The 12,827-nt window shown below is 40.0% G+C and overlaps 1 protein-coding gene across 1 annotated transcript in view; it reads right to left on the bottom strand.

The window, feature by feature from the left end:
• Nucleotides 1-4,375: 4,375 nt before the first annotated feature.
• SLC9A2 (solute carrier family 9 member A2) overlaps nt 4,376-12,827 on the bottom strand; it is a gene marked incomplete at its 5' end in the record, with an annotated part of 32,878 nt that continues 24,426 nt past the window's right edge. The window contains 6 exons of the mRNA XM_082334416.1: nt 4,376-4,977; nt 7,104-7,194; nt 9,093-9,224; nt 10,141-10,237; nt 10,827-10,988; nt 12,471-12,541. Of these exons, the coding sequence (XP_082190542.1) occupies nt 4,607-4,977; nt 7,104-7,194; nt 9,093-9,224; nt 10,141-10,237; nt 10,827-10,988; nt 12,471-12,541 (924 nt within the window). The 3' untranslated portion in view covers nt 4,376-4,606. The remainder of the gene's footprint in view (nt 4,978-7,103; nt 7,195-9,092; nt 9,225-10,140; nt 10,238-10,826; nt 10,989-12,470; nt 12,542-12,827) is intronic.

Consider the following 12,827-nt stretch of genomic DNA (forward strand, 5'->3'; position numbering starts at 1 on the left):
TGTAATTTTGAAGACTCCACAAAGAGCTGATCATGAATCTTGTAAGGGAGCGTATTGTAGCCTGAACTCTGAGAACCAAATGATCGTGAGTGGAGCTCAGACTTCTTTCTCATAAAAATGAAAGTTTGTAGAGCTTTTTTTAAAGGGAAGTTTTGAAAAACTTGTGTGTTAACTTACAAGAAGAAATAATGCCAAATTTCTAGTTATTTTTAATCCTAAATTAGCATCAAAGGACTATTTTTGAGATGTGCTACGCAATAGGAACTGCTCTTCTGTCAAACTTGTAATAAATAGGAGGTATTAGATATGAAACATAAATTAAGTAAACCGGGGTGTTTAAAATGCCTTTTCCTTTTTGTGGCAAAAACCCTACTTTTTGACACAAAACTTGTGGCAATTAGGGTGCTGTTGTAACTCACAAATCGTAAATGTAAACCTGAGCACATTTCAGATCATGAAACAGTGCGACTCACCAGAGCAGCCAGTGTAACTATTGCTTTCCTTCCTGCAGTCATAGGCCCTCATATTCTGTCAAATCTCACAGGATAAAAAGGCTTCCAAAGCACGTCAGGCTGGTCGTGAACCGCATCAGTGTTTGCCTACTTGCGAGAGGAATGATGCTAACCAAATCTCCCATCGTGTTGTCCTATTAGAAGATCTGTCTACCGTCTGCAAGAACAATTCTTCTGGTGGAGAAGATTCTCAAGTGGCTCAGCACAATATCCAAGAAGAACAATTTTCAGCCCCAAAATTGAATAACTCCCAAATGTTCCTTCAAATGTTCAGAAAATTAAGCTGCCGTGCATTTTTTTTTTCAGGTAGCTCCCCATTTAGCTCTAATAAATAGGCCAAGAGGGAGATAAAACCCTTTGACTTGGAAGTTGTAAGACAGCTCCCTCGTGGCCGTTCACACAACTGATGGTGTCAAGCACAGCTTCAGGTTTATCTAGAAAGCACAAGTTACATCATGATCTGCTAATATGAGAGATTAAAAAAGGCTGTTAGTCCTCATATCTCTCCCGGATTTAAACATCCCCTGAATCAGGTGAGTTAGGTAGCCCATGACTTCTCTCGCTACTGTGTCCTAAAGCAGTTTCTCTTTCTCCTGCTTGCATTTTGCTTCCTGGGCTGAGCCTCCAATCTATTGTTGGCCTGGCTGGGGCTGTGTGTTGCAGATGTCATGTTTTAAGCGTATTCGCAAGCATATTTTTATAGGATCAGAGCTCTCGCAGTACAAAACCCATTCCTTCAGCCAATTTCAAAGTCCTTCATCTTTTCTTCAGGAGCTGGGGGATGTTGGCAGAACTTAACTGGATGTCTATCTACTCTCAAGCCCTTGCTACACCTACTTTCTTATCCTATCTACTTTTAATTTATAGGCCTCTCAGCAGCTGAAGAGGGAAAGCAATTCTCAGAAAACCCTAATTCAGAGTGTAACATATATATTTTCCTACTGTCCCTAAAACTGGACAACTGGGCATTGTGCTTCCTCACCAGGGCAGTAAAATATCAATACTACAGAGTGTACTGGGGAGTCCATCTGGAAACAAAAAATTTGTAAGTGGATTTGGCAAGTTTCCCAGTCACTGCTGAAGATGGGGTTTCCTGAAAAAGTGAAAAACATGTCCCCAGTCAATACATGACTTTCCCCATCAGATGGTGCTCGAGGACAGATTTATTGGGCATTTCATTCTCCAGGAGACAAACTCTCTTTGATACAACATGAAGGAGAAGTCTCCTCTGCAAGCTGAAGTTAGATGGGCCTTTTAGAAAGATCAAAAAGCGCTATTGAACTCGTTTTCCTTTTGCAGGAAAAGAAAAAAAAAAATGGGAAAAGGCAAAGCTCTGACCCAAACCAGAGCAAGAGTTGAATGAGAAGGGCTACCTGGGACACAGCCTGTGCCACCTGCTGCTGCTGTCATGGCTACTGAAAGGGAGACCAACCGGGATAGTTCCCAGAGGTGACAAGGGTCTGACCCAGCAGTAGTGGAAAAGAGCCTGAAAAGGGTGGGAGGAGCAGGGGTGGGGAAGGGAGAGAGCACTTGCAAGGAGAGAGAGTCCCAGGAGATTTGTGATTTTGCTTCACCGTGTAACTGTGCTGGAGATGTCTGTCTGCCGTGGATCTCAAAGTGCTTTGGAAAGGTAACAATGTGCTAGCATGTTTTGAAACACCAAGAGCTTAAGACCATATTTCATAAAAACGACCTCCAATTTGATGTGCTTGTACTACGGGGCACCCAGCTTAAGTACCAATGATCTAAGCATATGCTGTACAAATGGACAACCAGCGGAGCAGTAAGGTACCTGAAACTGGCATTCATTATTTAAAATTGTGCCAAAAAAAATGACAACCATTTGTATAAAAAAAAAAAGGCAGCTTTCCCCAGATACAAGCCAATTGCTTGGTCATTACTAGCACATGGAAGAGAAAGCTCCACAGGGAGTAAACTAACTGTTGACGTGCAACATTTCACATTTATTTATTTATTTTGTCAGATTTCAGATGGACCTAATATAAAACACCTGATCTAAACAGTCTGATCTGCAAGGACGTGGTTTCAAAACTGAAATCCAAGCTCAAGGCTTCTTTCTCATTCAGACATGATCCCAATAGTGCAGTGACAGAGTACTCGCTGACAATTTTACTGATGAAACATGTTTTCCTATGGAAAGACAAATTCAGATTTGTTTTTAAAGCTTGCTGGCTTTGTTTGAACACAGTTTTATTTCCGAACAGGAGATGATCATTAAAGGATAGCTAAGTATTGCCTTCCACAAAAATAATTTGTTGAGAATAGCCATGAACATTTGACTGAGATTTCTAGGGTTCATACAGCCATTGCTCTACAGCTTAGACTTTGCATTTGACACACAGCAGAAACTTCCACAGCTGGAACAGAGGAAAAAGACTAAAAGATCTGTGCCAATAAAAGAGTTTAGGAAGGCTTGACATTTCAAATACATACGTGAAATAAATATTTTGGAAAAGCTGTTAGAAGAAGGAAAGTCTTAAGTCCTCATTTATAAAACTAATTTATCAACCCCACCCGCGAACCTTTGAAAGAAATCTACCCTGTGATTTGAAAAGGAAATTCCGATTTTTTAATAGTTCTTTCAAAACAAGCTTAAATTAAAAAAATGAATCTTATTGCCCACAGGTTTAGAAATGTGCTATTGAAAAAGAAAAGTTATGATTTCACAGTGTAAATTCTTCAATGAAAGTTATCAATCTTGTAACAAGTAGAATGAAAATGATTTCTGCATTGTGCTGAAATGTGTATCTGTGCTACAGCAAGCTCAAAACTTAAGACAGATTAAGTGGGACAGAAAGTGCAAATTCCTGAGAGCTACAGTTAAGTATCATTTATTTTAATGCACCCTCCCTTCCCATATGCACTCAAATGGCAGTCATTTACACTAGGATGAAGAAGTCTGTGTTTCTTATGGGTGTTATTAAGGTGCACAGTGACTTCAATTGATTCCAGGGCCCCGCTGTGCTACTTTTCTGTACAAACAAATTAGACGGAACATTTTTGTTCCTTGGAGTGCATAGCTCAGACAAAGAAAAGATTATCTTTCCCCTTTTACAGATGAGGAAACAAAAAGTAGAAGAAGTTGACCAGGGTCACAAGCATGAGTGAACGAGCTTGCTTGAGTCTCAGTGGTCGCTGACTCAAACAGGAGACGGCTCGCTTTCTCTATGTGCAGCGCTCTGCCACTATTCTACTGCTGTGTTTGCGCTGCAACCGAGAAACTAAGGTGCAAAAAGCAATTTTGACTAAGATCGTCATTTATCCACTTGAAGTTTTCTCTTTTTAGGGCTTCTGGTGTCCTGCTAGGTGCTCTCAGCTCTTGTTGACATTAGTGAAAGTCAAGGTCATTCAGATTTCCCGTGGCGATCCTCAGTACCTTTCAAAGGTTACATACTGCCAAAAATTCAGAAAGTAAGAATTCAAGCTATTCAGGTCTTGTCTCTGTTGCAACTCCTCTCTGTAAATGGTATTTGCAATTCTGCTCCTACAGCTTGTTCCTTCTCTTCTTCCTCTTTTTCTGAATCACAGCTCTTTCAAAAAACTGGGCTTCAGGAATATATTTACTCTTCTTACAAAGTCTGTATGACAGGTGCATTGTGCAATTTTCAGTGTTACTCATATTAAAGCTCTGGTTAAAACAAGCATTATTTGATTATAAATAAAATCTGAAATGATACAGAATTTTTTTTAAGAAGCCATTCATCACCGGACTTTCAACAATGATTTTCAATGGATAACTGGGTATTGAACCTGCATGACTTGGTTCCACAAGAGATGATGTGATAAGGCACATTTCCATCCTATCTTAATAGTGGAAATAATGTAATTAAAGCATTGCCATAAGTTATTTATAAAAGAGATTATTTTTTTAATGTCTTCAGCTTTGCAATTGCTCCAGTATTCCTTTCACTTAGTTAAGGGCATTGACTTTACCCAAATGGAAGTGGTTAGATCCACATTGAGGCTTGTTTTTGTTTTTTTTTTTTAATGGATCCCATAGTCTGTTCAGATAGTTTAGAATCCTAATTCGATACGTCCATGGTTTATTACCAATAGTTCTCTTTTTGCTATTTTCAATACGGCTGGTTCTCAGGCTTATTTCTCTGCCTTTCCCCTTGTGATGCCTGCCTAACTAACCGTGGTGGTGGCACAGGTCTTGCCGACCCATGGTCTGCAGTCAAATCTTCCCTGCTCAAAGTGCCAAATCTTGGTCTCGTCAGCAGTGGCTGCCTGAACCCGATGGAAGGCTGAGGCAAGGCGCTCGGCTCCTGCTGCTCTCCTCGGCCATCCTGGCTCCCAGCAACTTCGTCCTTCCACTCCACCCTAAACTCAGGTGGTGGCCTCTGCTGTCTCAGTCTCTGGTCTCTCAAGATTTTCCCTGCTCTGGGTCTTAGATTGAGCACTGTGGTAGCTGCATCCAGCTCAGAGTCACTGCTGTCACCCACTGTTGATTGAAAACAAAATTAAAATTTTAGGTGCAGAATACTACTGTTTCAAAGTATGCAAATAACCGCACACTAAGCACTAGCAGCCAAAGAAGAAAGTTTCCCTGTGTTTCCTAAATTCAGTGCTTTCTGATTAGATCCAGTAACAGACACTTATCTCTGCTGGGACAGAGGACAGATTTGACTTACAAACATCCCTCCCCTCAAAACTGTGATTTTTAGAAAGCCCTCACTCAGCTGCTCCTTAATTGCCGAGTGCCCCCCTGTTTCAGCTGACATTTCCCCAGTTTTGGCTCTGGACATGGAAAAACCTGTCTCTGAGCTACTTGGGGTCCAAGCAGGATACAGAAATGAGATTTCTCACCCTCACATCCCATGAAATCTAATCTGGGAGGCATTTCCAGAGCATGACAGGTACAGGGGCTCTAGAAACTTGACTTTGGAAAAGGAGTGTCAATAGTCCACCAAGCAAAGGATCTCCCAAGGTCAATGTACAGATGGGAGGAAACATCCCATCCTTAATATGCCTGAATGTAAGATATCAAAGAAAATCTACATGACAAATCTCACAGGTTGCAAGTGCTGCAGACTCCTTCACCCCATCACAGCAGGGTAGAAAATGGTCAAGGGAAAGTTAGCATAATCATTCAGGGAATATTCTTAAATGATCACTATCAAGTAAACCAAGCCGGAAATGTTCTGGAGGCGTATATCTGCATATATTTTCCCCAGAAGAGTTCTTTTAAATCAACTAACATCTTCATCAAAACTTGCATGCTTCGGTCATTTGATAATCATTTTAACTATCATTTATGAATGCCTCAGATTTGTTTTTAGACTTAAGTCAGCTTTGAGGTTTTAAATATATCAAAGCAAAGAATTGTGTATTGTGCAACTGTCATAAGAACAACTTCCATTAGTAGCCTACATGTTATTTCTTTTAAAAAGGTGAGGAAGGGGTCAACAAAATGTATCACCACATAATTGTCCATTCACCCAGACAATTATATATCAAGGAAGGTCTTCATCAAACTGTGTTTCCAGGCTTCCTCCCCTGCGAAATATGTCAAATAATATACTTTGACAACTGAATAATCTGGAGGCACATTTCCTCTTTAATGCTAGGTGACAGTAGGTGACCTCTACAGACACAACTACAGAATAAAAGGCATTCTACATTCAGGAGAGCAAAGATGTAATTATTAACAGGCATGTAACAAAGCCATGGTATATTGCTAAATTAATTTGGAAGAGTGGGAAACCAGTTGGGGCGGGGATCAAGATATTTTAGTGATTGTACAGAGATTTAATCTTCCCAGCAAGTGATCTTGATGGTTGCTTGTCATGAAAGGAAATGCTCCTGAGCATGGTATAAGCATGGTAATGCAACCGGTAGTAATCAAAAGTAATATACAGAATTGGGCAAGGTTTTCACAACAAATGGTTGTCTTTGCCCAGATTTTTTTTTTTGTTGTTGTGGTTAGAATTCAAGAACTCCAATATAAAACATTTGTGAGTTTAGGCAGAAAAAAAAAATTGACATTTTGGTTGTAAACCACAGCATTTTGAGAAGTTCTTCATGAGAACTAGAAACCAGGCCTCATGTCCTTCTTCTCCTCTCTGGTTTGGTTCTCAGAGCAGTGTCCTCTACCCTGACCCTAGTGAGAAAAGAAACCAAATAGGCTCATAATCCAAGAGGGAGATCTGGACATTATGGAATAAAGACAAGGAGAATGAGCCATGGCAGTGTTTCTGGTGCAGAAGTGTTTCAGGCTGCTGCTTGCTCACATGAGGAGATGTGCTGGGAGGACTATGCCACTACAGCATTTGAACTGAGAAAGCTCCACAAGACTCTGCTTGCTGGGGCATTTCTCTACACTCAAATACACACGCTTTAGGATCCATCGCTTTTAATGCTGTAAGACCACTGCTAAATATCTAACACCTAGAATATGCTATGAAGGTATTAACTCCAGAATGAAAGCACATGCACATAAAAAAAACATTTAATATTTATTTGAAAATTAATATGCTGATTTCTCTACATCATCCCTGGAAAAACTTTCCTCCTACATAGGCAAAATGATGGCAGCACAGTAAGAGACAGCAGAGAATTTTTCATTACCTCTGGAAGATGTTTTATTTCTCACTCGTAGTTTCTCTGGGAGTTTAGTGTTTTTAGGAAGTGAAAGGAATCTTTTTGTATTTGCAGCAGCCTGCGTGCAAAGAAATATAAGAAATGTTAAGTTACTGCAGACTGAAGTACCCGCATAATGTACGTTAAGATACATGGTTGAGGCTTGAACAGGTTTATGTAGCTAAAGGGCTGGAGAGTAGTTTGGGATTAGCTAATATGTGATCTTTTACTACACACTCAAGTTAACGCTGATTGCTGGCTGAGGTCTGTGCTAACTAAGGTAAAGACTGAATAATCTCAAGCAGCTTAATCAAAGGCAAGCCTAGTGATATGCCCTCTGAGATCAAAGCCTATAAATGTATGCTTTCTAACCTCAACCTTACCTGCACAGGTTTTCCTAAGGAAGGCAAACACTGCAAGCATGGCATCACTTCATGCAACTCCAGTTTGAAACATTTTAGTAGTCAGCTGCAAAAATTAGGTTGAGACTGAAGCTCAGGTACAAGAACTAATCTGTATTCTGATCCTGCAAGCGCTTTATACATATAAATGACTTTATACAGTTGACTAGTCACACTGAAGTTCATGGGGAAGTTAGGCAGCAGCGTGATCATTTACCAGTTCAGGGCATAAAATCCTTGTTTTCCCAGGACTAAGGTCTAAAGCCCTGGGTGCAGAGCACACCTCATACTTCCTGGAACATGAGAGGTACTTTCCAGGACAGGTTGCCTTTTTTTAAATTAAAAAATTTCTCGAGAGCTTCCTTTCTTGCATTTGTTACAGAGATTTTTTAAAACTTTTACAGTCTATCATCTCTCCCCTGCTTGTACCATTCATTGTTGCACACTCAAAGGGAACCTGAAAGGAAATTTATTTTCTGTGAGACATTTTTCCTCTTCGGATATTGTTGTGCTGCTCAGGACCACTGTGCTTCCCTCTGTGGTGGATTTATCCAAGGATAATTATTTTTGAAATTACAGCCCATGCATTTTAAAAACCTGTCAGGCACCCTGTTTCCTCTCCCTGCCCCAAAAACATCTCAGTCCTACTGAGTCTCTTCCACCTAGTAAATCATTTATTTGTATGACAAAGACAACATATGTAACTGTGGTTGGGAGGGAAAAAAATAATTCAGGAACAGACTTATTGTCACAATTAACACCACAGTAGCCCGGGTAATGATCACAAATGAGATGTAGCACTTATTGCAGACATCATTCCAGCCTCAGCTGCTGAAGGACAACTGTATCAATGAAGACAACCATCACTAAGTATTCCTGTAACATGGGAATACATATCTATAGGATGGTTAATTTCCCTGATACCTAGAATGGGAAGATGATTCAGGGGATCATCTTCCCTGCTGAATCAGTGTGCTCCATTCAAATAGAGTCTGAAGTTTACAGGGAAGGTATTGCAGGATTGCCGCAGGGAGCCACATATTATCATGCCACAGCATTTCTTGTAGGCGGAGGGGGTTTTCCTGTTCTGTGTCAAAACCAGAAGTCCTGACTACATTTTATGAATACTAAAGAGCCCACATTTTTCAAATGAAGAGCTCACTCTGACTGACTCAGTTAAAAGTTCTCTTTCCCATATTTTGGAGCATACTGTAAGTAGTTTGTCTACCTCAAAGTCATTTTCAACTTTCATCATCCATGCTTCATCAAAATACTGATAGAGATTACTGACCATCCCTTATAAGTACACTGTGTACGGAGCCTGTTCAGCTCCTCTGAGATAAAATTACGGCAGCAGATCCCACTCCCATATCATTCTACAAGACTGAACCTTTGCTGAAGGGGTCAACACAAATTAAGGGGCCCATGTGTGCAACTTAAGGTGTAAGCGTGACATTATATGTGCAGTCGTCTTCCAAATTCAGGATTTAATTTTTCTGCATTTCAGAAGATTTTTTTCTCCATGACATTTAGCTACAAAGACCTGCTTTCTATAAAACAACCCAAATGCAAGTACCGGTCTTTCTCTTGACAGGCTGTTTGTTTTCCTCAGGCTCTCCCTAAGGCTGTGCCGGCGACGGATCAGAATTTCTTTGGCCTGCTTTTCATTTGCATCTGCAGCCAGGCTATGTCGGTTATATGACATTGTCTGAAATATAAAAGCAGTGGTCACATTCTGCAAGGTATAATGTCAAATGTGTTGAACTATATGCACAGTGCAAAACAGGCTTTTTGCTTGAATGTTTTAATAAGCATCATAAATCGTTGTGAACAAAATCATATTGCAGATGATTAAGAACAAGAACAGTAATTACGCCAGCATTTTTTTAGTCATCTGCTTCACAAGCACCTGTTTGGTTTGTTTTTTGTTTTTTTTTTTAACCTGCTGATATGCATAATGAAAGAGAAATTGGCAAAAGTTGGCTTAATACAGTGTTTACCCCCACATTGTACTAGCTCAGTCAATACATCAATAGAGGACGCACATTTGAAAGTGATAAGATGAGTCACCTAGGGGGAAGTCATTTTTACTTCCAGCAAGCTGAAGCTTGCTCTACTTTTGAATGTTTTCCAAGGGCTCAGGCATCCAAACTACTTAGCCACAGGAGGGTAAATGTGAAATGTCCTTTTGCTTTTATTTCACTATTTTTCCAGCTCATCACCTCTGCTCTTAATACAAACAACTTGACGACTGGAGGCAAATGGGAAATCTAATCCCATATCATGAAGTGAACAAAACACTAATATAAGTGGGACAATGTTGGATTGAATTTGCACCTATGATCCTTTTAAAGTAATGTAAGTATATTGCAGATAATAACAAAACAAAAACATTAATCTTTATCCATAGTATATGATCAGGTAAGCTATTTACATAAAGGAGTATGAATATGTTGCTGTGCACGTGATAGGAAATGGATTCATAGGCAACAGAAGTAAGTAGCAGCATTAATTATTATGCAGTGGTACAGTAGGTGCTGCACTAGCCCAAAGATACATTAGGAAGGTAATCAGTATATTCAAAGAGCAGTGGGATATTTAAGTATGCAAAACTTCATCCTTACTCGATGTCGTATTTGGTAGAGATTCTTTGTTAATATTTCTCGCATGTTTTCCATTTCAGTGGGAGAAAGTGGCTTTATTTTTCCTTCATGATATTCACTGTGGCAGAATAAAAAAAGGAAAATACAGGAGAGAGAGACAGAGGAAGAATGTTTTTATTTTTATGACTGGGAATTGCATTTGAAATATTTCCTTTGTTAGAGTTGGAAACAACATTTCAAAACAACTGAGGAACAGGTAAAAATGTAACATGGAGGAATGAATCCTTGATCTCATTTTAGTTACTGGTAAGGCTCAAAATTTAGCCTCCAAAATTTTATATAAATTACATTAAATTGTAAATTTGATTAAGGTACTTTTCAAAATGCCCCTCAGGCTTCCCTTGTAGCTACTTGCAGCAGATGTGCAGGCACTGGTTCAAGTCCAGCTCTGCTCTACATGGCAAATCAATGCTCCTGTGAGCAGCTGCCCTTGTAAAACTACACGCTCCGGACGAGCACAGCTCACCGAGCGCTTCGTGTGTGAGCTGCAAGCAAAATGCTCTTCTTTCGTATACACCTACTGTTCCGGTGACATTTGGACACAAAGTGCCCTGAGTCAAAGTGATTATCCTGCCTACAGACTGGGCTGTGAAATAAATTATGTGACACAACCAAAATGCTTGGCCACGCTGCCATCGCTTGCTTACCTGAGCGACACCGACGATGGGACCTTGCTTATCATTCCGCTCTCTGCCATCTCAATGGCATGTTTGATTTCCAGCTTCTTGTATAAAGAAACAATGCTGGATTTGGGCTGGTTCTCCCGTATTAGAAGTCTTCGCAGGTATTTATTGTCAAACTTTTTAAACCTGTACATGAGGCAAACCAACCCAACCAGTTAGTTTTTACTGTGCATAGTTAAGGAAAGCCAATATACTGTAGCTAATGCAATTGTGAAGGAGCTTATTCCCTGGGAATGTGTCTGTTCATATTAATAGCCTACTGCTAAGTAACATAATAAAGGGTCAAGTTCATCTTTTCTTCAGATAGACAAACTTAACCTGTGTTTTGGTTAATATATTAATGGACAGTGTCCCTAGCAGCAACTTTTAACTTTTAGGTATTCCATGTTATTAGACAATATTATTTTTAATTCTCCATTTTCATCATGACAAAGAGAACATTAAATATTTACTGTAATAACAAATAAAAGATCTAAATTTGCACCGGCTGCTTTTCCTTTGAAATTTTAGCCTGCTTTTGTAAAATTTTGGAAGTTCTCCCTTCCTCTAAAGCAACTGCAACCCTCTTGGATGCTTAGTGAAAAAATATTGATTACAGCTCGGGTGATTTTGTTTGTCAGAAAATATTTTCCCTCGGGCCATTCTGAAATTATTCTTGAATTTGGGTCAAAAATGTTTCTGAAGGTCATGAAGAGGTGGGACTCTCCTTTGCTCCATAATCTGTTAATTAAAGACCTCACACAGACTGGAGGAGAACCAGGCTGAGTAAAGGAAAGCTGTACCTATGTCATGCAGTCAGGAGAGTGTCCTTACTGTCATGCCCTCAAGTCATTTGGAGAGGGCTCTTCTCAGCCCTTCCTGCTGGTGCTATTCCTCTTTGTAGAAAACACTTAAATCCTTGTGGGAGCAATGAGTAGAAGGTGGGTGAGCAATGCCCATGCTTTATGTCTAACAGATTTGAGTGTAAAAGAGTGTGCTTCTGAGAAAAGGGAGTTAGATCCAAACCAATGATGATGCTGATTCAGCAGCTAAACTGAAAACATGAATTGTTCAGGTATTGCCAGTGGTAACCTTCTTAACTGACACTAAGTCTTAAATAATACCATCAAGAACTGGGGAGCTGCCTGCCATTAGGATCTCTCATGCACTTCATGCCAGCTAGTGCCTTGATCTTTCTAGAGAAAGTCCCAAAGCTTTTGTGTGTTTCCCATCAAATAGAGAACTAACCCCTCACTTAACACCACAGAGATGTACAATTTGCAGAAGGAAAGACGGATGGGATAAAAGGCTCAGCAGACATACAAGAAATGCTCTGAAACAGTCAGAAACAGGGAGAGGACATGCAGCCTCAAAAGGTGCAATCCTTTACCCTGGGATCAGACAGCTGCCTTTCTTCCCAGCTGGAGATTTTGTTCTACTTGCTTGTGGTTTAGTAAAAAGACATTGTTTTGCTGCTTTTCCTTTGTAACCCACACGTTCTAAAAACAACCACCCGCTTTCAAGAATAAAATGCTGAAAATGAAATCTGATGCCCAACAGCCTTCATTTGTTGCCACTGAGCCAGTATAGCCCCTCCTGTATAACAAAAGTTTTAAATGACATTCTTACTTATCTCTCCAAAAGTTGTGACCCCAGTGTCCACACACATCTTCAATTCCAGTCTTCACATGGTCAAAGAACTAAAGGGGAAACATTGGTTCATTACATAAACTTATAGACATCATTTGGCTTGCCCTTAGATATTATTAGTTTCTAACTTCAAAACAGAAAAGTCTAGTCAGACTTCAGGGTGATGCTTCTGTTTAACTAAATGCAGTCTAACCAGAGCCAGACTCTGGTTTGTTCCCCTGGAGTTTCCTTAGCTCACAGCCCCAAAAGGACAGAAGTTAGCTGCTGATTTCCTCAATGTCAGTCTTGCTCAGCTCCTGGCTGAATCTGGAGGTAACTATTTTTTCCGATATTTTC

The sequence above is a fragment of the Platalea leucorodia genome (assembly GCF_965183815.1).
Source record: "Platalea leucorodia genome assembly, chromosome: 2".
Classification (NCBI taxonomy): domain Eukaryota; kingdom Metazoa; phylum Chordata; class Aves; order Pelecaniformes; family Threskiornithidae; genus Platalea; species Platalea leucorodia.